We start from the raw sequence: 26,872 nt of genomic DNA on the forward strand, positions 1-26,872 counted from the left end.
ATCTTAAACTCTTATCAAAAACGAATTTCGGAAAATTACTAAATTGTTAATCACATCATAAACAGTAATTATAAAATTTTTCGAAATCGGGTTTAGGTAAGAATTCAAGATTTTTGCACGCTGTGCATAAGTGTGCCCATAACTGATGACTCCACCCTACAGTTTAATTATTTTTGAGTGACAAAGTTTGATAGATTGGGATTGACTTTATCTACCGACAGACGAATTTCATTAAGATGAAATTGAAATTCAATAAAATAAAGAGGTGTGCTGGATTCATAAAATTCTAAATTGAGTAGGGGAGACCGGGGTACAATTAGCCAGGGGTAGAAGTAGACAATAGATTTTTCTCGTTTCCCTTAAAATGTACATTGAGCAAAGTACTTTTAATGAAAGCAAGAATACATCCCCATATTCCCAGAAATATTTATAAGTCTGATCCTATTATCCTACAATTTAGAATCATTTTTATAAAATGAGTATAAAATTTTAGTTTTGATGTTACAGTTTTGGCCCAGCGTTTGGTTTTCTAAGTTGTTAGTCAAAATCTCATAGTTTTATTTTGCTTCTGGTTTAAAAAAGTTAATTAAGAGATATTTTTCACTTGGACAATAATTATCTACTTTTTATATAAGATGATAAACACTGAAACAGCCCTCGGGGCAGATGTAGCCACTCTTCCGTGGTGGGATAAAACTATTGATGATTTTTCACTAATGCATGTGTAATTGTTAAATGAAAAAGTACTATTGATATTAGAAGCAATATTTCCATTCGAATGAACAATTTGTGAAATAGATTTTTTCAGGATGTTTGCATAAATTTTGCCTAAATTATAAAAATGTCATAAAAAAGTCGCCTAAAGCCTTTTTATTTAGGTTTTAGTGATATATGTAGCATCATTGGGCTTCAGTGTATCAAGTGGAATACTATTTGATACCTACAGTTTAAAATTTCGTCTGGAAAACTGGTGCCAATTAGTACCCCAAAAGTGGCTATATCTACCCATGCCGGGACCGTGTAGCCAAAGTGTCATTAAAAGCAAAAGTGTCACTTTTTTCATTATCCTCTCTAGAAAAAGTCAAGGATTTTAGAGCATGTATGTTTAATGAACTACAATGTTTCATACAGCCAATATCCTAATGTTACTTATGAAACATAAATATATTAGACAAATCTTATCATTTTTTCACAAATCATGCGCGAAAAAAAGCCTCATTTGCTGGCTAAAAGTACCCCAGTCTCCCCTACTGCTCAAATTAGATTTTTTGCTGACCTAATTTAAATTTTTCTTGCTTATTTTTACAGTGCCCCATGAGACACTAGTGAGGGATGGGCTCAAGGATGGGCTGCTAAAACATAAAAACAAAATAACATAACTTGATAATAATAATAATAAAGTATCCAATTTGAATGAATTCTAAGAGTTCTGAAAATATTAATTTAAATCTGTAAATTATTTATAATTTCAAGATAACTCAAACCATTCATTTAGAAAGCTCAGTAAAGTTACTCTTGTTTCTTTTTAAAAAGCCAACATAATTCAAAATGTATAAACATTTTTTCTAAAATGGTATCGAAATATAATTTGCAAGTCTTACTTGAAACTGCCCCACCCTCCCGTATCTGAAAATTGACAAATTATATATGTATGCTCTTTTTTTTAAGTATGAGCTAAAATACCACCGATAATACCTTTTGCACATCTCATTGAAAGAAATAAAATCCATTTTACTATATTCCTTTTTATTTTACAGTCAATGTGAATATTGTATGACATCGAAAAGTGTTGGTAAATATTGTGATAGCCAATTTCTGTCATATTTTGCATGAATAATATGCGTAAGGGTGTAACACATAATGGCTATAAAATCAATCAATAAAACAAATCATAAATTTTCGTAAAGTGGTGTAACCGTCACTTAAACGAAAAAGCGCATATTTTACACATCCTCGCGCCAATAAAATGAGAAACTTTTCTCATCCAATGTGTATATTTTATCCTCTTTCTGTTTCTCTTTTTTTTGTGCATCAGCATATTTTAATGTGACCCCATAAAAAAACAAGCTTTATTATCATCTAACATCTTTCTACATCATATTAAACATTATATTAATATTAAGGGAAAATGCGAGGGTGATTTTCATATTCATGAAAGCATTATTGCGTTTATGCTGTTCCTCACATTGTTGCGCATGTTAGAACAATGAATTTAGATCATGATTGAAAATTCAAATGATTTGCTAATAAAAGTTTACGAGTATTTTATTGGTGTCTAAAGGTTCCCTACTTAATCAAACAATTCATTAAATGGGAAACTCCCATAAAATGTGTCATATTTTGTAAATAACACAAAACTAAGATTTTTCCACCATTGGAGAGAGTGGATGATGAAAATTTCATAAAGATGTGGGAAAATCGAAGAGAGAGCCGAATCGTCTTCCGGTGAAGTCTAATCATCAATTTCCTCTTCCTTGAGTATCCCCAAACGACGAGCAACACTCTTTACATTGGCTATTACCTCTTCCTGTACAAGATTGAAGCTCATGGCCAGAAGTGCGATGCCAAAGAGTAAATAGAGTGAGCATAGTGCTATTGACACTTCCGAATTGGCTTTAACACCCGTTGCTGGCACAAAATCACCAAAACCTTCGAATAAGAAGAACTATTACCATATATATTCTTTTGAATAATTGATGTATAGAGAGAAAGATTTTCTCTACTTGAGAATCAGATATCGGAATACAATGGAAGTGCCTTACCAATTGTTGTCAGTGTTATGAAACAGAAGTAAGCAGAATCGAGAAATTCCCATCGTTCCCATCGAGCAAAGAGAAATGCTCCTGCAATAATATAGCTGATTACGAGGAAGACACAGAGCCAAATGGGAACTGGACGTGATCGGGGTGGCATGTCACCATACGAATCCCAGTCATCATCATAGAGTGAGCCCCCTTCTTCATATCTCGCCTGTCGATGTACTGCAAATCCCATTGGTGACATGATTCGTGGTGATGGTGGTGCTGCATAGAATGCACTTTACTGTAAATATCTACAACCATAATCTCCTTCTCCAAAAAGCATTACTCATGAGAAATATGAAATTAGTATTTGCCCATGTCGCGAGATATACACAAATTTGTCAGCAACTTGGCACAAATGTGTCAGTCAAATTTTAATTAACCGCAGAGGATCACATTAGTTATAGTGAGCATCGAAATAGCCTGAACCACTTGCCATGTTACACATCGGTCAAATTGGGCGCGATATAATATGACTATTCTTCTGCCACCAAAAGAAAAGCCCATGTACGAGTTTAAACTCAATTAATTAGCATAATTAATTAATAAGAAACTTTAAAATCAGAAGATCAGTTTTCGCACTCACCAGCTCTGTCACGCCTCTTTGCCTTCCTAATTGCTTGTATCTGCAACTCTGCATCTTCAAATTCATCCAAATCATCTGCAAAATGCTTATGCCGAGATGACGGAGGAGATATTTCTGGCAACTCCAGGCGGTTGCTGTATAGGGGCCGGGGAACGGACTGACTCCTGGGACCAGTCATGAGCTGTCTCCCTCGCATTCGTCTCCTATGTCCAGCTCGGTCAACATCACCAGGAGGCTCCATGTGACCCTTCTCCATATCACTAATGGCATATCTGTTGCATAACACAGGTGTCTCGGCATCCGACGTGTCGCGCTTATTGTGCTTCCGATCGAGTGACTGGCCTCGAGCACCATGAAATCTAGGGTCAATGCGATGGTGGGTGGGGTCTCGATTTATCCGACCGGTGGTGTTATAGCGACTGCTACGTGGAGAAAGCTCCCCAAATTCATCATCATTGAGTTCTCGAGCTACATTTCGCTCTCGCTCAACTGTATGCCGATCCCTAAAGCGATCCTTGTCGCGATTGAACCGTGGATGTCGCGTATTAGCCCCATACCCATACTGATTACTCCCACTCACACGTTCCGTGGTTGTATAGCGCAATTCTGTATCAGAATAAGCGTGACTGAGACCGGGCTCAAATCCTGAATCCCTTGATTTTTGGGAAATAGTACGTTCTGTCTTCCGAATCGATTGTCGTCTATATAGAGAAAAAGGGGAAAAAGAACAAAAATAAAAAAAGTCCTAAAGGTATGATAAAAATGAGAAATACAGCTCGTAAAGTCAAACTTAGAATTAGCTTTCGATTCAATAATAATATTTCTGAAGAATGAATATAACTGTGGCCCATTAAGATGGAAAATAAAACTATGCTGTAAAAATTGCAGTGCTATATTCTACGTGAGAGGGCTATAAAATAACCTTATACTTATGTGTCTTTTGACCATCTATAAACGTTAACACAAGTCATGTGGCTTTTTTCAATGTTAGAAGTTCTAACTATGCATAAAAGTTTATAGGAACATTATGCAAAAAAACTTAATCATGCCAAAAATGCTTTTTTGCCCATATTTCCAGCTGAGAAGGATTGTGGTATAAAAATTATGCAAATTATGTAGCGCAATTAGTCTGTACAACACCATAAATAGGTATATGTTTAAAAGCAAAATAAATATCCATTTTTTTAATCTGTGAATAAAAAACTACATATTATTAAATAATTTAGTCAAATAGAATAATTAAATAATGTTTATATTTTTCAAAATCGGCAATATCCATGCTTCAATAATTCTCTTCCTTAACCTTCTTGCGGAAAAATGGGGTTAAATGGATTAAATTAATCCCAAAGGATTTATTTTTCATGAAAATTTTAAAATTTGCTCCATCAAATATTAGAAACTATGTTAAAGACTTGCTATAGACTAAATTCTTAGCAGCTCTACCATGTTTCAAAAGAAATCCAAAGATAATATATACCGTTGTAATATTTTTCATTGAAATTAATTTATAAACAAAAGTTCATAAAAAATAAATTTGATCTCTTTTGAACGCTACATTAGGAATTTTATGGATACCCGAAAATTCCAAAATAACGTAAAATACAGTTTTTATTAAAACTTGTTATTGACCGCATAAAGTTTTATCCTTCAGGCTATCTGAAAACAAGTTAATTTTTTGGCAAGATTCTACAAATTGAAGCCACATTCTACTATCATTAGTTCTGTGACCTGAATCACTTTGAAAAGTTTTAAAATTGCCATTTGAAAACCAAAATCATCTTTTGATTATAAAATTGATAATTGATTGGAATTAGAATCCATAGAAGGAATTGGAATTTTTATGTATACTTTCCCGTCTAAACTCAACCTCTTTGAGATTAATAATTTTAATTACTGCAATGCTCTTAACAAAATTAGAAAATTAATCTTAAATGCTAATACCAAGTAATGTAATTGTAAGTGACACTTATGTAAATGTTTACTATGTCCATGATATATACGCTACAAGATCCTCTACCGACCTACATCTCTCAACGGTTGTTCTTTTTTTTTCTCTCATCAAATAAATGAAATTGAAGAAGGATGTGTACATGGTGAATCTGTACTATGTACCATATGTGAATTGTTTATGAACACTTTTTCAGTGAAATTGAAATAAGAGTTGGGGAGAGTAAATTCAATCATGAGAAAAATTGTAAAATACCCAGGCTGACGAATTGTTCCTCTGCCGGGACGTAAGCGTCTCGACGGTGAACGTTTTGGTTCTCTGGTGCATACAAAGCAGCACACACGCCAGTACAAAAATCTGCAATGTTAACAAATTTATTATTAATTTCTGCACATTGCTATGCTTTGGTGGAAATCCTATCCTGAAATATACGACTTGCCCCAAGAATATTTGATTACTAGTCTAGGGAGGATGTAACTCACCTGAAGGATGAGGCCATAATATCTCCAATATTTGATAGACACAGCAGCATGAGTGGAATCCCGAGTATAGCATAAAAAATCGTTGTCACTTTCCCCATGTGAGTTTTTGGTGCAATGTGACCGTATCCTTCAATAGTGTTCACAAAAAAAAACCATTGTAAAAACTTGCAGACACACAAATTATTCTATTACATAGGGAGGTAGTCTGTGATAAAAAAAAAGGTATCGTGTGATTGGACGTGCGTGTAACCTCTGGAATTTCCAAGCTACTGAAAATCCTTCACTCTCATCAATGATCTTTCTTTCTCTTTACGAGAGAAACGTGGTATAACTTGAAAATTCATACGGCTTGTTCCCATGCTAGCTCATTTTGCAACATTTTGTCCCTGTCTTGAACGCAGGAGAGAGCCTCATCTAATTTCCCAGATGATGTTTCTATACGAAATTCCCCATCTATTGTGGTTTGTGTTGACTTCATGCTCCACAGAGCTCATACAATAAACCTTGCATTCAATAACATCTACCTCATCTAATTCTATGACTCTCAATCCCCCCAAACTGTGAGAATCCAATCGTGTCTGCGATGAAATGTTAAATTCGAAGTGAGATTTTCTTACATAATTGCTGTATCAATTTAAAAAGTGTAAAAAAGCTCTAAGACAAGCAACGCCGGAAACTACGGTTGAAAAAGATATCGCAGAAATAGATAATTGCTATACAACAAAACGAGATATTGAGAAAGAGCCAAACACTTCAAACAACCGTTGAGCTCGCTTCTTGTCTTCTTGACTTCACCTCAACACTTCTATTTTCCTCGCAAATATTTTGAACGATTTTTTTTTTCAAGAGATTGTGGAGACAACATTTAACAGTCATCCAATTCCAATTCACAACAATCTTCTCAATGGAAATGCATTGAGAGTTGAAGTAGAGGTGAAGAATTCGCAGAAAAAAATTTACTACATTGCCATGGACATTTTTCGTGTGATTTAATACAAGGCAATGTAAATCTCTCAACATTGTTTGTTTATTCATGTCTGCCGAGTATTTACCTGTTCAAACACATTAATTATTTGCACGGCGAGGAAGTTGATTAGAAATATTTGGAGGAAGTTATCCAGAAACGCAAAAATACTTAGTACACATTCACTCCTTAATGAATCTATAAATTACCCTGATTACTCTACCAATCCATTTCGACCAAATGTTTTTTAAATATTCATCAAATGGAGTGATAATTTAGCATTCAGAAATGTTTATTGATGATTATCAGATGTTGCTAAATTAGTGGTACTTCCCATTAATTTACATCTTTCTTTTTCTTTTACTTTTTCTCAGCTTTACATCCAAAATCAAGGTGATGAGGAGATACTTTTAATTACGAGAATTGACAGAAAGAAATACCAGAGGAGATTTGAAGAAAAAATAGAGACTCTTTCTCTCATTGAAATCACACCTCATTGTAACATCAGTGATGTTCAATAAGAACGCCCTGTTAAAAGTAGGTGAAGGTCGTCGTCTTACTTCGCGGGAATTCTCACAATAAACTCAAAATGTAACCACACAATTGTCATTATCAATCGGCAAAACACTGGGTGGATGTGTGGGAATTGACCATCTGAATTCTTTAGTCTACTGCTGGAAATAATTGATTTTTCTTCTGCACCAATTGAACTGGAAAATACGAGATTATATAGACTGCTCCATTCTATACTATCATATCTCAGAAAACCGATATTTCAGGAAAACTATTTGTTGTTATATATTTTTTTGTTTTAAAAATTGAACATTTCGTTACACTGAGCAATCTAAAGACCACCAAAAAAGTTCTATAAATCTGCTTTGTGGGAATAGGGTAATGTCCTAGACAACCTTATGACTTAAGCCGGGAAACGACTTAACGAAATTATAATCAAAATAATATATTTGACTAAATTCTCATAAGTTTCCCACTAAAAAGCCGTTTCTCGGCTTAAGTCGTAAATATGTCTAGGGCATAGCATAGGGTAATTTAGGACTATTTCTAATTTGAAACATTTCAGATTTTCCCACTATGTCAAATGTTCAAAAAGAAAAACAGAGACCGAGAAACAAAAGAAAAGTCCAAGAAGGGAAAAAGTAACAGTTTTTTTCTCTTCATTTTTTTGTTTTGAACGTATAATAAGGTAAAGTATCCTCAAGTCGGCTAGTTCCTCAACTCGGCCAGTTGAATTGGTTAAACATTTTTTTCACGTTTTATAGTCAATTTCTATAAAATTTTCACTGATTTACGTTGTATACAATATAATAGACCTTATAATGTTAGATCTGTAAAACCATATTATAGCAAACCTAAGTAAATTGAATAAATAACCCCATTGGCCCAGTTGAGGAACCGGCCGACTACAGGATACTTTACCTTACTTTAAGAAAATACCGAAATAGGAGAAAGCACTCTACCTTCAGACGATTTATGCTTCGCAGAATTTATATTTTTCAATGTGCTATAAATGAATTTGGCCCACTCTAATATTATATTTTAATAGCTAGTCCAATGTCTCAAATTTTCAAAAAAGAACTATGTGTGAAATCCATAAGGAACATAGAGAAAAAAATGAATTGTCCGAAGCTTGAATCGTCCGAAGGTAGCGCGCTTTCCCCTACCAAAATTCCAAAGTGGAAACTGTTCCAAATGAGCCTATATTTTGCCCTAACATAATTCTTGAAACAGAACTTTTTTATTTCGACTTAGAATAATATGGAATGGAGCCATCGATATATAAGTGAACAAAGTTTGTCATCAACATAACATTAAAGATTATGTTAAATTTGAATTGCTGAAATTCTGCAAATGTTATCCTGTATTTGCATCGGCTACATATATACAGGAAAATTGACAAATTTTCAGTGCTAAGTGCTCATACATTAACCATTAAATAATGTACGAGTACTTAACTGTAAATATTAAGAAAGCTAATCTGTCCTCTAATCCATTTACATTTGGATGCACCTTTGTTACCTTGGAGATAATGATCAGTCATTCCATTTAGGCGTTAAAATCGAAAATTCGTCCAATGAAGTCTATAACGTAATAACCATATAAATGCCATGCTTCATTTAACACCACCCCTAATAAATTAATAGTTTTATTACTCATCATGATATTTTAAAAGTGCACTACAAAATATTGATTTGGGGGAACTGGAGCACCATCCAATTAGAGCAGCTTTAAAATAAAGATTTTTCCTCCTATTTTTAAATGGAATTGAGACCTATTATTATGTAATTTCAATGTTGTAATTCTGTCTCAAAGAAAGAGCTATTAATTCTTCAATTTTAAGTTGTATAAAAACATGTTATAAGTCCTTACCCCATTGGAGAATCATATTTTAACACATTTTTCTAAATTCTGAACTTTTGGGTTTTATAACGTGACGCTGTTTATCTGGTTTTTCAACTGTCTATTACCTCTCCAGGAGGCGAACGGTAAGAGATATTGACTTCTGACCTTCGGTTATTATTATTATTAATCGTGTCGAGGCTTTAAAAAAAAAATTAAGTATGTCTTGCCTAGAAACGGGCCACGTCAATGGCAAGCGGACTTGCCGACATCAAATCTTCTGCTCCACAAGGGGCAGGGGACAACGGACAAACACACAAATGGCGGGTGGTTTGGACCACCCCACAGTCACAAAGGACGTCACAATTGGAGAAACCCCATCGCTGCCTGTTGTCTCTCGAACGCGCTACACCGCTTCTCAAACGTTTGAGAGACTTCCATGTCTTCCAGTCTTGGTCACTACCAGGAGGAAGGCCTTCCCTTAGTTCGACAAAATCTGGTGGAAAGACTTCCTTCCACAGATTAAGTCTGGCCTCCTCTGGAGATTGGTCAAGTGGTTTGACAGCGTGGCAAAAGCTCTTGCGAGACTTCAGCCTTGCTCTTGGTTTTTTTGTGACCGTGGAGAAGACGCCTTGGTTCGGAAAGAACCTTGGACATCTTTCTACTGGAGATGATTTGTCTCCTCACCCGTAGTGGAGCAATTCCTGCTAAGGGATAGAGTTTGTCCACTGGAGTGCCCTTTAGGCACCCTGTTACTATACGGGCGGTATCGTTTGACCTTCAGTAATAAGCCTCAAGTCAAAACCAATATTACAGGGAATTGTTTTTTTTTAGTTTTCATTTTTAATTCCATCCATTTTATAATCCATTCTCTTGGTTTGATTTATAAATTATAAACTGTTATATGTAGAAACTTCTCTCAGTGTAATATGTACATGTTACGGAGGTACATATCCTAGTGGACATTTTGTCCACAAAAACTTATAATCATAAAATCGGTTTTTTAATCCGTCAATGTTAATGTATGATCTTAAAAGACCTATGTTTCAACTAATTTGTTAAAAAGAAAGCTTGTTACTGGAATAGAGTCCAAACGGTAAAAGATATCGTCTCCTGGTTTTTGGGGACATCTCACATAATATGCGGACATTATAAGGAGGATAAGGAGCCTTATCTTTTTTTCTGTCCACTCTCTTCCTACTCATTAAAAACTACAATACTTTGCCTTATTTTGGAAACGTCTTCAACAGGTTTTTGCATTTTCGGGTGTGATTTAAAAATCGTTTATTCGAAGATTTCATTCATCCCAAATAATCGCAATTCATTTCTTTTGATGATTTTTCAATGTCAAATGTAAAAATTCTCATGATTTATTCAAGGTAAAAGGTCAAATATCTAAAAGCAATTTTGGTCATCATTATTGAGTCAGTTTAAATTGGTAGTAAAGCGATTTGCATCTAAAAACAATTGTGGTGTAGGAAAATTCGTAAAATGCCCTATCTCGTTAGTTAGAATATTGTGCAAAACTGGGATACTTTAGCGCTGATTTAAACGCTTTGCATGATATTATCTAAGTTATTTAAATGATGATGCAAAATATGCAATTGTCATATCCGACTCTGTTTAATAAAACATATCATGAAATATGAAAATTTTGTAATATATGCTATAAAATATGGTATATGGAAAATTATTTTAAGAGAATGGTAATTGTTCTTAAAATCCTATCATTAAATGAAATTAAGTTTATTGATATAACCACTAGGTGAATTAAGTTTTTTTATTAACAATATCTAATAAAATTGACTCAAAATCAATTTCGGCCTGTAGAATTCATTTATATTCATTTTGAATTCTAAGACTGTTAACGAAGTTCAGCAAGTTTGTGGAAAAAAATTCTCATGATCAACTCATGGTATGGTTAACTAATGATGTTGCATATGAGATTCGGAACTGGAAATGAATTTTAATTGATATTGAAGCAAAAAAAAAAGTAAAACTGTGCTGATTTCAGGTATATGTATGGGAGAGTTCAATTCACTGAATGGTATTTCTTTGCGTGGATATCTTTGAAAGCGAAAGTTGAGACTGTGACCAATTCATGTATCACAACTTTTGAGAGTCATCGAAGTATTAGAGCGTTGATCTTGGGTCTTATGTTTCGGTCTGTGTTAAATTTTATCCACGTAACAGCTATAAAAGATAGTCATAATGTGGTACAATGCGAAAAAGAGTCGAGGTATATGTGTTGCACACGAGTATGAAAATTATCAAGGCTCTCCCCCTTAAACTTTTTTCCAAGCTCCACCAAGTGTATGGGCATAGTGAAGGAATATCTCTATATTACGAAAAAAAATATATAAGATGTTGGTCTCATTTTCGATCCACTTCAGTTTTATTTCTGCAAAGTTCACGCTAACATCAAACTGAGCAGACGGAATTTAGTGATTATTTTATGGGTGAGAAGTTTATTACATTTAACACTCGAATTTACTCCTTCTGACTATATGTTCTATCGATTCAACGGGATAAGCTGTGTGTGGAAAGTTAGTGAAAGGGAAAAAATAATGTGAATGGATTAAAGGGCATGGGAAAAGAGACATATATACATATATAAAAACCATGTGTAAAAGATAAATAATTGATACTGTGGATTAACATGCTTATTGGGATTAGCAAATCCAACAAAGATTATAAAACCCGTGCTGGTGAAATACAAAATGCTGTTGGAGTACAGACGGCCGTCATCGGTCGAATTGGGATAATTAAACAAAGCATCAAAATTGATTGATGATCACCAAATTCCGAAGCGTGTGCTGAATGGGCGGGAAATCTAATAGGATTGATTGAAAACAATTTGTTTATAGAGTCGTAAACTATTTAAGTACACTAAATTGGACATAAAGTGTAGAAGTTTTTCTCATCACAAATCAATTTCCATGATAAAAGTATATAGCTTGAATGTTTTGTGAAAGATTACGTGGTGAAATGTATGGTGAAGTGGATTTCTGTACTTTTCCTTTTTAGTTTAGTTTTCTGTGCTGTTTCTGTCATCTCCCTGAATGTTTGCAAATTCACAACACACAATGTCCTGTATTTCTCATTCACAATAAATTTTCTATCCTTCAGGGTGCTGGCGAAAACCTCAAAGAAAATTCTTGAAAACTTGACACCGTTTGCCATAGAAAATTTTGGTGTGCAATAGTTATAGCGAAAAGTTCGAAAAGCAACAACCAAGTATTTCACAGATTGTGAATACTTTTATAATAAAATATCATGCATAAATGTAAGTTAAGTATTCACTTTACAAAAGACCTAAAGAGGTGTTTTTTTTTATTGGAATTATACAGCTGTGATATTTTATTCTTCTTTTTCAATCTCCTCATATTGTGCTCTTTTTTTGTGTTATAGCGAAAATTTACGCAATCCTCCTTCTGGCGGTGGCTCACATTAATGCTGCAGACGATAAATGGTCTTGGTCGAAGAACAATCCAAATCGCGATAGTGATCTAATAGACCGTGCGGATTATCAGGGTGGAAGTGCACGGATACGTGTACCAACCAATTCTCGCCCATATCAAATTGAGGAAGATCGAGTAGAGCCAACAACACCACGACCTATTGGCTCTCCTAATTCCCAGAAGGATGAATTCTACAATGAATTTGGGTAATTTTGCTAGAGCTACCCCATTCAATAGTGTTTATTATATACGTGTGTTAGCTATAATGCTGGCGATGAATGGGAAATTTACTGTTCATTTTCCATTGTATGTGCTCCACACGGGCTTCAATTTCACACCCAGAGAATTTCCCTTGCCATTCAATTGACCCATTTTGAAGCTCTTTAAGTTCATCATTCAAGCCAACCTTTTCAAATTTAAGCACCTCTTTGATTATCATTAACTCTCCTTATAATCACATTGTTTTCCAAAGTTTAAGTTGTTAGAAAAACAAATCCCACAATTTTAATTGATCATTTCTCTCTTACTCAAAAGAAATCAACAAGGTGGACAGAATGGTCAGCGTTTCAATGGATTCGGTCTAGCAAATGGTCAATTTCCACCCAACTACAATGGTCTGGAAGGTGCGGGCGCTGGTGGACCTAATCGATTTGGCAATTTTGGTCCCGGTAATGGAGTCAATACACAGCCAGGATTTGGTGGCTATGGAAGACCTGGTGGCGGCTTTGGGGGTGGCTTTGGTGGACCCGGAGGACCTGGTGGATTTGGTGGACCTGGTGGACCTGGTGGATTTGGTGGACCTGGTGGACCTGGTGGATTCTTAGGTCCTAACAGGGGCAATCCTGCCAATGGTGTTCTCGTAGGACCCGGTGGACCCACTGGTATTATCGGTCGGCCTCCACCTTTCAATCGTCCAGGTGGTTATGGAGGAGGCTATGGCTATGGAGGCTTGCCAGCAGGTAGTGGATTTGGCCCAGGTGGTCCAGGTGGTCCAGGTATACCACCACAAGCCGGCTTCTATCCACCCGGTTCTGGTCTCGGAAATGGCCCATTTGGCGGCTTTGGTGGACGTCCAGGTGGTGGTATTGGTGGCTTTGGGGGAGCACCCTTCAACCGACCATATGACGACTTCCGATCTGGTGCTCCCAGTGAGCAAACGAGGAAGGTGGAGAAAAAATCTGCCAATTAAGTGTCTGTGATTCCAAAATCATCATTCTCTCATCTAACCAAAAACCAACAACATGTACAATGTATTGTAGGCTTCTACCAATTTGCCGAAATATACCACAATTTTGACCAAATCCCCATTTCACTCATCAACCATTCCAATACGCTCCACTTCATAATTCATTGGAAATTAAAAGAATGAACTTTCTCTGGTGTAAAATAGGAGAGAAATCAGACAAAGTAACAAAAACTTTAATTTTAAGATAAGAATATTGCCGTTTAAGAAAAGTACTTGTGAGTAAAAAATAAAAAGAATGAATCGGGAAGTGAAGCAATGAGAATCTATTGAGTCGGAAATTTTCTTGGAGCGAGAGGAAAGACGTAGAATATCTGGAAGGAAGTGAAAAGAATCTTGGGTTGAAACTTCAACATTTTTTTTTTTACTATTCATCCAAACATACAAGAGAACACTTCTTGCAATTCTATTTTCTTAAGCGCAATTGTAAAATAAAGTGTTTCTTATAATTTCTTCGGAAGTCGCCGACGAAAAGAAATCACACAAAAGAACCATGGTATATCTTTTGCCAGTACGATTTTATTTTAGTATACTAAAACCAAAAAAAAGTTTCCTAGAAGATTATCTTATAAATCTTGATAAAAAAAACGAAAGAAAAGTAATACTGGTCGTTATGTATCCTCCACGCAGTTAATACTCTAGTTGTTTCAAAATATGAATTTTCACACAGAGATTATATAAAACCTAAAAAATTTAATTAAATTTTTAAACATTTGTGTATTATCATGTGTAATTAGTGTAACTTCAACGCGAATAACATGCTAATAACGAGTTATTGCAAGTCTGATTTAATAAAAATTAATTTTAAAACAAGTATCAATATTCAAATACTCTTGGGAAGTCTCATAGATATATATTGCTTCAAAGAATCTCTAATAACAATTCATTATAACCTGAAAAGAATTTTAAGTTTACAAAATTATTAAAGGTTAAATGTGGCCAAATGTATTGACTCTACCGTACAATCCCTTTTAAGTGAGATATTCAACGAAAACTACCCATCCAATGCCTAGCGAATTTAAAAAAAAAATACTATGGATTTAAGTCTGGAAAGTCTGAAATTTTTAGGTTACAAAATTGAAAATTACAGAAACTTCCAACCTTCAAATACTCTACATTGAAAAATATTCTTAAAGTTCAGTTATTAATTTGCAAGAGTTTTCTTAGACGTGAAAAAAAAGCACTTTGATTTCCCAAAGTAAAACAACAACTTATGTTAATAAAACGGAATTCGTTAGTTAAATCAACATTTGTCGTAACCTCCTTTTGACATATTTTCAGTAGATAAAATTATCAATTAATTTTATTAAGCTTAAAATTTGGACCTCATTGTGATTTTTTTGCTGAAACGCATCAAAATGGTCTAATTTTTGAAACCGATGGTGACTAGCGAAGAAAAATGAGTCAGATACGACAACAATAGTGGAAAAAATCGTAGTTCAAGCGTGATGAGCCGGCTCAAACGATCGCCAAGCTCGGATTAACGGTCAAAAAACCTTTTCTGTGTTTTCGGTGGGATTTCAGGGGGGAATCATTCACTGTGAGCATTCAATAGCCAAACGCTCAATTTGGACCTCTATTGTCAACAACTGACCAGATTGAAGCATACGATCGACCAGAATCGCCCATAATTGGCCAATAGGAAGGGTTTTGTATTCTGACAACGGCAGGCTGCACATATCTTTAACGACGCTCAAGAAGCTGCAAAAGCTTAAACGGAAGATTCTACCGCACCAGCCGTATAGTGCAGATCTGGCATCAAGCGATTATCACCTTTTCAAGAATTGGCAAAATTTTCTTGATGGTACAAAACAGTTTTCAAGAGAGACTGTGAAAATGAGCTAAACAAGTTTTTTACCAGTATGAACCAGAACTTCCACAATCGTAGAACTATGAAATTGCCTTCAAAATGGACAAAAGTTATCAAGCAAAACGGTACATATTTGATCCAAATCAGATAATCCTAACTATGTTCATTTCACCTTTAAAATAAAGGTTAAAAAGGCTCAAGACTTTTCACTTGATCTAATACTAATACCTAGAGAAAGTATTTAGAAAATAATTTAAGAAGTAAGATATAGATATATTAGAAGAACACACATTATAGATTTTATCTTAATTTTTTTTGTCGAAAATTAAGATAAAATTTTTCAATTGGGTGTAATCCTTTAACCCTTTGAGGACGAGTGAGGCACCGGTATCCCAAAAATAAAAACTAATTTTTCGGGTTATTCAAAATAACTATTTATAGCCAAACAAATATTTTTGTTTTTGGGACAGCAGTGTCTCACTTGTCCGGCTTAATGATTAATATTACACACATTTTAAATATATATATAAAATTATATCAAAACCAAACTTACGACAAATGCTGACTTAAAAAAATGCAACATTTCATCACAGTCAAGAGTTCAATGAAAAGATCAAAAGGATTCTCAGTCAAATCAGTTATAAATTATATATACATTGTTGCTTGTATATAACTGGCTTATATAGTATTGCATTTAAATTGAAAGTTTTTTTTCCTGTTACTTTTTGAATATTTCTTTTACGTTTGAGATTGTCTGAATAGTACAGAGTGAGTAATATTTAAACGGAAATTTGTGTAGTAAAATAGGGTAGTGAAACGGTAGGTATGTATTATATCTTATGGGATTCAATGTTGAATGATGGTGAGCAGTCTCGAGAGATAGAAAAGATTTGCAAAGTATTGCCATTCCACTGACCAATTGTTGTTATAACGATTATTGAATAGAACAGAGCTCCGGCAAACGTCCATTGCATTTGCTTTTCATCTTCGTTTCCATCCCATCCTCTGGCCTTCATTGCTTCAAGAAGCTCTCTTTCAAACTCCAACAATTTGAACTCCATTGTCATGGTCCAGTTCTCTGGATGTAGGACTGCAATTCCGGATGTGGTCTTCCAAATATCTTCCGTCAGATTGCCACGAATGTATTCGATGCTTCGTTTCACCTGAAAATGGATGCCAACGAGGATGTGTACAATATATTGTTCAACATAAGGTGTAGCACCTAATATATGACTGAGTGTTTATTGATAAATCCTCTCAACAAGTATTTATCATCATCATCGTCGAACGTCTCTATTTACACAATGAACATTCCTTCGCCCACCCAAAAAGATGAATTCGTGCTGACAAACATTTGCCCGTGAACAAATAGTTTTCTGGGTGATTTTCACATGGCGGGGTGGCAAAAATGGTACGAGATTACAGGCGTTCTTCCCAGTATATGAGAAGGTGTGCCAGAAAAATAACTATTACACCAACAACAGTGCCTATTGATATTCAGGTTGAAGAAGATATACTGCAGTGAATATTACTACTCACCGAAATTTCATTGGCTGCCTCCAGATGTTCAAATGTAAACGCGCCCAGAATACAATAAGACACAACCAGAGTCACCTGAAAGAGGGAAAACCAGGAAACATGGAGAGCAATCATCTCACCTCAACCATTCCTCCTATTGAAAAGCATGATAGTCATACAAGCGTTATGTGGGACAGGAGACATGTGAAGAATTTCCAGGACATACACAGAGCGGCCGTACAGCGGTTCCTCTCATTTCCTGAATTGGCTTCGTACACGTAGGGTGGCATCGATTGGCCGCGTCTCTGAGACATTTCTTTTTACCACCTTTTTTCCACTCTTCGTTTTTTTTATATTAATCCATCCAATTTCCCGTATTACACTCTATTACGTCACATTCACTGAACCGACGGTGGTGGGACAGCCCCAGCTCAATTGCTATGAACACGGTGAGTTGAAAAATAATAGAGTGACAATGACTATAAACCACTGAGGAATACCAAGGGACAAAAAATACATGTCTTTTGTCCCTATCCCAACTAATTGACCGAGAAGCGATGGTCATAGAGAAAAACATTGTAACCCCTTTAACCACCCCATTGTAAACAGCCACAAGGTTACGAATAGCTATTAGCTTTAATTTTAAGCTCTTGTTACAGCGTTTGTGTTTTGTAAATTCTCGAAAAAAATATTTTTGCTTCCAATTGAAAAATTTTGAAACCATTACACCAACAAATTAACCAAAAAGAAACTTCTTCTCTGATATTTACCACACATGGTCCAAATAATATTACATACATATTCCTCCTAATACGGATTTGCGGATAAAAGAATTTGCGAGGGAATTTGTAAGAATAGACTCTATACCTCTTTAATTGTATTAAAGAAAGCTCCCAAATAGAATCCAAATCCGTGTCCGTCTTATTCCAAATCGTATTTCTTCTTTCCCATAATCCGTTTGTTTGTATGTAACATATAAAAGAAGGATGGAATAAGAAGTGAAAAGGTCACAAGGAAGCATGAGCGAACGCTGAAATGATGGAAAAAAGGCGGAAAATTGGTAGGATAGAAAAAAATGTCTGGGAGGTAAACTTGACACATGAGGATGTTTCAAATCAATTGATGCAGAAATGATGACGTGAGCTTTGAATGTCTTTCTCTATGTCTTAGAATGAGTAACAGATGGTAAGGATTGATCATTGTACCATAGATGATATGAAAGGAAGAGGAAGGAAAATAGCGATTGAAAGACAAATAGGGCTTCCTTCGATAATTCCTTTATTGATATGCAGAAACAAGGAAAAATAATAAAACTTCAGGTATTTATTAAGAAATTTGTGTTTTCATTTTGCACTTTCTCTATTTCAGTGGCACTTTTAGCGACGGCACTGAGAGAAATCCGAAAAAGTTAAAATAGCATTCCGGAAATGTTTATTTTACCCTGCAGTATTTATCCGAAATCGGTGTAAATATTACCCTTTTTAGGTGTATTGGGGGTTAAAGTTATCCTTTTTCAAGTTGATTTTACCCTTAAAAAGGTGTAAAATTAACATTAAAAAATGTTGATATATTTTTACACCTAAAAAGTGTTAAACTTATGAGGAAAAAAAGTTAATCGCACGCGCACCCTCTTTTTTTCTCAGTATGGGTATTTTGAGATAAAAGTAGCCCTCAAATAATTAATTATTGTTTTTATGTATTACTAATAAAATTAATCTGAATATTAATATTAAGACAAAACAAGCAGCATATTTTTCTCAATTTTTTTCGACATAATAAACTACACTTTCTGAAATTTATATTTACAAATTTTAAAAATTCAGCCTCTGATACTTGATTTTCGTAATTCATTTTCGGATAACTTTTTGATAAAAATAACCTTTGCGGTGGACAAGATATCTCAGACAGAATTGGTTTATCTGAAATCTAAAAACCAAATATTTCTTGTTAGTAGATGAATTAAGCTAGTCCTTATGGATGATTTTTGAAAAGAAATGAAATTTTAATTTTTGAGCAAATTTTATATAAAAAATACCATTTTTGACATGTTTTATATCACTTTTCGCCTTGTAGAATAATTTGTGATCAAATAAAGATAAAATTCTACGTTCAAGGACTCGTTTAACTCATAAGGTATCAGGAAACATTGGCGATTTTTTTCCATTTCAAATGAACCAATTCTGAATAATCTTGAAATTAGAAAATCGGGTCTCACTAGTTTTTAAATTTTTTAAATTTTAAATGAAAGTTTAAATATTGTACTTTTATACGCCTAAGAGCTCGAATTACATAATTTTTTATTATGCTGAAAGAAAAATTATAGGTAATAGTATGTTTTTTTTAGTCTTCTTGACTCACGTATAAGTCCTTAAGTGTCCTCCTTTCCAAATCTTACCCTATGTCTAATATACAATAGCATAACAAAAGGAGTAGCAGCTTAAGTTAAGAGATTTCTTTTTAAAGAAATTAAACTTTTACGAATTTGTCATTGATCTGCTAATTTTATATTCAATAGTTTTTTCAAATCCTTATTCAAATATTTTAATGTACTTTTGAGAGAAACATTTCAAATTTTGCCAAGGCGCCCTTTTGGCTCTTAGCATAATATCTCGTATACTTACAGTCTTTCAAGATTTTGCGTCAAAAAATCAAAAAAAAATCTGAATGATCTCAAATTTCATCAAACGTGTTCTATATAGTGCCAAAAATTGCAGATAAGACATTACAAATTCTCTCAAAACGTCCTTCTAATTAATTCTAACAACTATATGTTTTGGCAAAGCGCTCTTCTGGCACTGAATAAGCTTTAGGTACTTATATTCTTTCAAGATTTTCCATTAAAAAAAATTTAAAAGACATTTCAAGGCGCTTAAATTTTATCGACTATTCTAGAACTCCAAAAAAAACTTAAAACCCGTACAAATTCTCTTATAAATTCACCAAGTTTCAAACATGCAAGCTTTCCCCTGTATATTAAATTTTTATGTAAATTGCAAAAATTATTATTTTTTTATTTATTGAACTTGTTATAAAGTGTGACAGTAACACGTAAGCTTTAATTTTAAATTGTCTTATTTCGTATAATACTGGTTTTATAAAGGCAAAGCTTTAAGTTCGCACAAAGACAAAGGTTTCGAAGTCATTTTAAAAAATTCAATTCTATGCAATTATTTATCGATAAATGAATCAATTCAATTTCATTTTATTTTAATTAACTGCATTGCACCTGGCGAGCGAGTTCCCAATCTTTCTCCGCAGGAATCGCTTATGAATCGACTTCAAAATGAATTGTCTCATTTATGCACTTTCTGGAAAATATTTTAGTCGATATAAAAATCAATTGTGAACCTGTTAATTTAAAAAAGAAGCGGATAATAATAAGCATATAATAATAATTAATTAATTATTAATAATTATTAATCGTTCATCGTTAGAGGAGACTGGGGCAAAAAGTCATAAAATGGATATTTTATTTTTTTTACAAGCTACCCGAGCACCTCCAAAATTCCTAATTAGCACAGTTTTATAGGAAATTTACCACTCTACAACTCTGTGAAAGTCATTTTCTTCTATTTTGTAAGGAAAGGGACAGATAATCCTAACCGGCTTATGTAGGTGAGATTCTTAACGTGAGCTAACTCGGAGTGCATGCAAATTCGATTTAGAGCTGAAATTGTGAGTCGCCATTCAGTTATCTTGAATAAAATTCGTGAAATTATACAAATTTTGTATTTAAACCAAAATATCAAGGATTTGGATGAACTGACAGAAAAGTGTTATATGGGTGAAATGTAGACCAGAATGTTCTCTATAATTTTCTCATAGAACATGATCTCATCGATTACTCAGAAGCCAAGATAAGCGAGGTTTTTTGTTTCTTAACTCGTTTTTTCATCCAGAGTTCCCCAAGTAGTCATTTGTTGAACTTCAACTATATCAAAGAATTGTTGTATTTTGCGGGACTTTCCATTTAAACCCCTATTTTAAGTGTCTTGGTGGAGTAGAAGCAGTCAAATTGGCATCTGAGTGATTTCAAAGCGTTATTATGGGAAAAATCAATTTTTTCACACTTAAACGGCAAAATCGGAGTGATAGCGTAGTCTGAGTGGAAAATGATGTATGGACGAAATGTAGAGACAAATGTGCTCTACAATTATGTCGAAGTAATCATCAAAATCGGTTAAGCGACAGTCGAGATAATTGAGGTTATGTGATATTGAAATTCGTTTTTTGACTGTGGCGCCCCTGGTGTTGGTCCCACGAAGTTCAAATATTCTAGAAAGTTGTAGTATTTGGTGAGATCTTTCGTTTAAGCCCTCATTCATCAAAATCGGTCACATAGATCCGGAGATATGATTTTTTAAATTTTGTGAACTTTGACCCCTCATATCTCCGGTTCTATTGAAACCACAGCGCACATACGCACCATTTTGGAAACGTCCTAGACTGGACTACAACATACTAAAATTTCATTAACTTGCACAATGCCGTTTTTGAGAAAAGTGACTTTGAATTTCGATGAATTTTGACGCTATCACAGCGCCACCTGTAGTGACTTTTTGAACTTCCATCTGAAAGTGCTCATCGAGACGAAACCAAAAAGGTAAAATTTATGTCGATATGTTAATTAGAACCGGAGATAGAGGCCGGTCAATGTTCGAACTTTGACCCCTTATAGCTCGGGTCAGGGGTTATGGATCGACTTAAGGTTTTTTTTGTTTGATAGGTATAATCAACGGCTACAACATACTAAAATTTCAGCCCGATTGCATAAGGAATTTTTGAGTTATTTAACTTTTAAGATTTAAAAATTTTCTTTTTAAAAAAAGCGCCCCTAGCGGTGGTTTTATGAACTTGCGATGTTAGAAGGGGAAGTGGCATTTCACGAGAGCTTTCCAAAAAGCCCTCACTTTTTAAATTCTGACAATTAGAACCGGAGTTATGGCCATTTTAAGAAAATTTTTTTGGACCCTTATAGCTCGGGTCAGGGGGGTCGGGGGACCTTAAGTTTGGTATTGATGGAAAGCTCTAAGGCCCAGCTATAACATACTAAAATTTGAGCCCGCTCGATGCCATAGGGGCGGAGCTATTGAGAAAACAAAAAAAGGGGGGTCTTCAAAATGGCGGAAGGAGGGGTGGGGGGTGGGGGGTCAATGCACCAAGTTGCAATTTTCATACGATATTTAACCTTTGCCGAAAACCGCAAGTCGATATCTTTTTTAGTTTAGAAGCTATTAAGCTCCAAAGAGCGGCCGGACGGCCGGCCGGCCGGGAACGTAACTTAGCCCCCCATATATTCGTGATCAGGAAGTGGCGAAACACATTTTGGCCAAGTTTGAGCGCGATCGGACGACATGAAATTTTGTTAGGATTATAGTAGGTGAGATTGTTAAGAATCTCACCTAATATATTTATCGAGCCGTTTTGTAAAAAGTAATTTTGTGATCATTCTCAAAAATGCTGGGGCAAATAGTATCAGGCATTAGATACTATCATATTTTGATTCGCTTTATTACGGGATTCCGTAAATTTAAGTAAAATACCTAGATTACATATTTTCATAGGAAATTTATTCTTCTACACCTTTGTAAAACGCCGTTTTCTCTATCTGAGCGAGAAAAGCGCTTTTCAAGCTATTTTACAAAAAACACACAAAAGACTGCAAATCGTTTGACCAATGCAAACAACAAGCGGCGACACATAGCATTGACGTTTCTTTTCACCGTGGGACATCAGAAATTGTTTCGGTTTTTGTTAGTTTTTGCTCCATAGCTTTTGTTACTTTTTACCCCAAGTGATCGTTTTTAATAAAAGGATTTCTGAAGAAAAGGATCTTTGTAAAATTCTAAAATAGAGGATTCGTATTCAAAGAACATCCAGATAATTCGGGAAATATTCACCAGTGCATCAAATTCAATATAAGTAGCTAATAATTGATATCTTCTGCACGGAAAATATTTAAAAAATAGGGCTAAAAATTTCGATATTTTTTATTTTCTAAATTCTTGTACAAATTCTAACAAACTTACGACATTGAAGAAGACCTATGGAGGCTATCTATGGAAAAAAATTTAATCCGCTATCTTATTTATCTTGGCAGATATTGAATTTCAAAATTTTCGATTTGTGACTTTTTGCCCCAGTCTCCCCTATCATCAATTTATTAATATAATAATAAGCATATTGAAAACAAATATAAACATATTGACACTAATATGCTTTTGTTTGTTGTCCTACAACTGAAGTTTATCGCAAACTAATAATTAATTTTTTTCTAAAAATATTTTATTGGTGATATTGGTGGAAGTAATTAATGTATTAATGTGTTTTCCCAGATTTTGCCCTTAAAATTAACCGTTCGAATAATCATCTTATGTCTGTACAAAAAAACTGCTTAATAAATGTTAAATGAATATTGTTTAAATAATGTTATTTTACTAATTGTTAACGTGCGTGTTTAAGGAGCTTAAAAGGTACCGTCGTTGCGGGTGACTTTGCACTCGGGGGGTGACTTTGCACTCTGCTGTCCGTAAGACTTTCATAAATTCTAGCACTTATTGATGGTCTTCGCCGATCCGGTCTACCATGTCAAAGTATATAGGGATATGTTATGTACCAAGTAAGGTACAATGATCCTCAAAAGGATTCTTGTAGTTTCAGTAATAGTCAATGAAATGCTAGTATAGGTATTTTGTCAAAAAACGCCTCCGTGAAAAAGTTATCTGAAGGTGCAATTCCAAAATCGATTTCAGAGCAGTAAATTGCCCAGATTCAATCTAAATTTATCTGGCTGGAATAATCCACTTTGATTTTGTTGATTATTTTTATTAAAATATTTTTTTCCCCTATTATCTTCCTAAGAACGCATGATTTATGTTATAAAATTGCATATAATGGCCTTTCTAAAGCTATATTATAGAAGTATTTGGCTAAAAATTATCCAATTTTGTGGGAACTTAAGATAAAATGACCGAGATCTACAAGATAGCATGGTCGCCATCTTGATTTGACGTTTCTGTCTGCCATTTTGAATAACTGTCAAAACAAAAATCTCGTCCGATTGAGCTGACATTTTAGTATGTTCTAGCTGATACCAAGGCCTTTTCAGAACATATATAAAATCCGACCTAGGTCAAGTTTTTGTCTGGATATAGGGGCTCCAAGTTCAAAATTTTGACATTTTCATGAATACAGAACTATAGGGAGCTTCTTTTATCAAAACTATCACGAAAAAGACAGCGCTATCGTTAGGCGGTGAGATCAAACAAACAAAAAAAAGTAATGTTTTTGTTTATAACAGCGCATTATTTAATAATCTTAAAAACTGCTTTTGCAAAGATGAAAAAATAAAAAAAATAATTAAATGCACTTTTCGTTTATTTATTTATTTTTTTAATTATGTTAGAGTAAATAAATATATAAAATTAAAGCCTCAACCATTTTTAATGGTTACTGAGGCATTTCCTTTAGGTTTCAAATATTTAAGATTAAAAAATAAAGACCGCCAAAACATGAGTATTACAAAATTTTAAACTTTGAGCTTCTGTATCTAGGTAAATACATGACGTCGACTGGAACATAGATACGCTTTGAAAAGGTCTTGACATCAGCTACAACATACTAAAATTTCAACCCAATCGGACCAGTTTTAGGGTTTGACAGTTATTCAAAATGGCGGACAGAAACGTCAAATCAAGATGGCGATCATGTCATCTTGTAGATCTCGTGCATAGTACCCTTGGATGTAAAGATCTTCATTGTCGTTTATTATCAGAAATTGTTGATTTTTTAGTATTTATTAAAAAGTGCAAAGTCACCCGCACCTTATCCCCAGTGCAAGCCTTTTTTCTTGATTTTTTTAAACATAGTAAAATTTTATAAAATTAATGATAGTGGCACAAAATCCATTCATTAACAACTGAATACAAATAATTTTACTCAAAACCCCCCTCCCTTCACTTTAACTATCCACTCTTAGAGGGTAAAGTTGAAAAACAGCGAAAAAACGTGCAAAGTCACCCGCAACGACGGTAACAGAAATGTTGAGAATCTGTGAGGGATTTTTTTTTATTTTAAATTCTAAAATCAAATATCAGAAGGAGCACTATGGGATATTAAAACTTAATCCCCAGTTTAGTTCTAATACTCACAAACCCCACATTCTCCCATGTCTTTCGAGGAAATTTCCTTTTCAACTCTTATGGGTATAATATGTAGAAGGAAAATTCCTCGAAGATTTATGTGGCATGACTTTGATTTATGTTTCAAATGGACTCAATCGTGGTTAATTAATTGGTTGTGAGGGGTTTCATTTTATGACCAACATACTCATGGATGCAGTATATTATATGGGTTATATAAATATCGCGAGTCCTTTGAGCTTTGCGCATATATGTACCTCTCTTGATATTATATTACTAAAAAAAAATTTATTTACGTTATGATTAAATAAATGTTGACATTATTCAATTGAGAGTGCTTTGGGTGAAGTGAGCACGAGTTAATTTACGCTATTGAATGTCCATGGAAAATGGTGAATTTTCAAATTGAAAAAGGAATTTTCCACTCGGTATTTAGACTTCTTTTCCGCCACAATGAATTGATATCAACAACAAAGTTGTCAACCTGTTGCTTTCTTCATTGCAACTGAAATAATTTGTTGAATCAAATAATATTAAATTTCCATTGGCAATTTAACACCAAGCGAACGTGCCACTAAATTTTGTTAATTCTATATACATGTGGCGAAGCTTTACTATTAAATTCCTCGTTCTCACGCCGCTCTCCATTTTCCACATCTACCCAAATTATTGTGGTACATCTCTTGGAATCATTGAAATTGAGGTGGTTCCGCTGGGAAAATCAATAGAATACCAAACTAATAAAATTGCACTGTCGCACATGTGTGATTTTTTGTAAAGCCGTTTTTTGGCACAAATGCTCCCCAAATGGTATTCCTGGTTGTACATTTTCACATATGGATATTCGCGCGGACACCCATGCTAGATTATGCAATGAGGTGGTTCAGAGGCGAGGAAGAGTTTTCAAAGCGAGGAAGAACCGCCGATTTGAATGTAACAATATTTTCCCCACACTTTATTATCTCGCCATGTACGTATATATAGTACTAGGTGCAACCCATACATGTACACTTGCCACATTTTCCTATTTCAACTCTATTTTTAAACTGGAATATATGGTTTTTGTCGTATTTGAAATTCTATATAAAATTTCAATAATATACTGTTCCCACTCTCTCAAAATTGAATAAAATTTTGCTGGAAAATTTTACAACTTGACTAAAAGTTTCTGCATTTTATTATTTTATTTTGTCGGCACACAACAGAGCTTTTGTTATTTTGCTTTTTCACTCCCCGTTGTGTTTGCCCTCTCTTTTTGGGAGCAAAGGAAGCTCCAACACAATCCACATTATTACACACTCACAAAACATCACATGAACGTGGCGAAAATTTTCACTTGTGAAACAATCAATTAACTTAATTATTTATACGCGTGACGTCACCATAAAATTAACCAGTCACTATTTGTATTAAACTTGAGGAAATTCAATTTTACAAACTCCATTCCCAAATAGATGCTCTCTTGTTTTGCATACAATATTTAGATCTTTAACGAGACCTTTAGTGTGAATCCATTCACTTAAAATTGCGCGACGCGATCAGCTCCAATGAGAATCTCAGACT

At 34.4% G+C, this 26,872-nt stretch overlaps 2 protein-coding genes across 6 annotated transcripts; one reads left to right on the top strand and one right to left on the bottom strand.

Annotated features, from left to right (window-relative positions):
• Nucleotides 1–1,725: 1,725 nt before the first annotated feature.
• On the bottom strand, nucleotides 1,726–26,872 carry LOC129800033 (uncharacterized). 5 transcript variants are annotated; one of them, XM_055844426.1, is made up of 9 exons: nucleotides 26,808–26,872; nucleotides 17,348–17,606; nucleotides 17,190–17,264; nucleotides 16,567–16,813; nucleotides 5,818–5,944; nucleotides 5,591–5,692; nucleotides 3,388–4,088; nucleotides 2,763–3,023; nucleotides 1,726–2,649 (listed from the first exon to the last, which is right to left on the bottom strand). In XM_055844426.1, the coding sequence occupies exons 2-9, from the start codon at nucleotides 17,480–17,482 to the stop codon at nucleotides 2,453–2,455; spliced, it is 1,845 nt and encodes a 614-aa protein (XP_055700401.1). In that variant the 5' UTR covers nucleotides 17,483–17,606; nucleotides 26,808–26,872; the 3' UTR covers nucleotides 1,726–2,452. The 5 variants fall into 5 exon arrangements, with proteins under 5 accessions (XP_055700401.1, XP_055700367.1, XP_055700392.1 ...); XM_055844392.1 differs by having other exon boundaries at nucleotides 26,313–26,872; XM_055844417.1 differs by having other exon boundaries at nucleotides 26,613–26,856.
• LOC129800106 (uncharacterized) lies at nucleotides 11,500–13,898 on the top strand. The gene is made up of 4 exons (XM_055844488.1): nucleotides 11,500–11,595; nucleotides 12,266–12,422; nucleotides 12,548–12,803; nucleotides 13,132–13,898. Exons 2-4 carry the CDS (start codon nucleotides 12,413–12,415, stop codon nucleotides 13,784–13,786), a joined length of 921 nt encoding a protein of 306 aa, XP_055700463.1. The 5' UTR covers nucleotides 11,500–11,595; nucleotides 12,266–12,412; the 3' UTR covers nucleotides 13,787–13,898.

The sequence above is a fragment of the Phlebotomus papatasi genome, chromosome 1 (assembly GCF_024763615.1).
Source record: "Phlebotomus papatasi isolate M1 chromosome 1, Ppap_2.1, whole genome shotgun sequence".
Lineage (NCBI taxonomy): Eukaryota > Metazoa > Arthropoda > Insecta > Diptera > Psychodidae > Phlebotomus > Phlebotomus papatasi.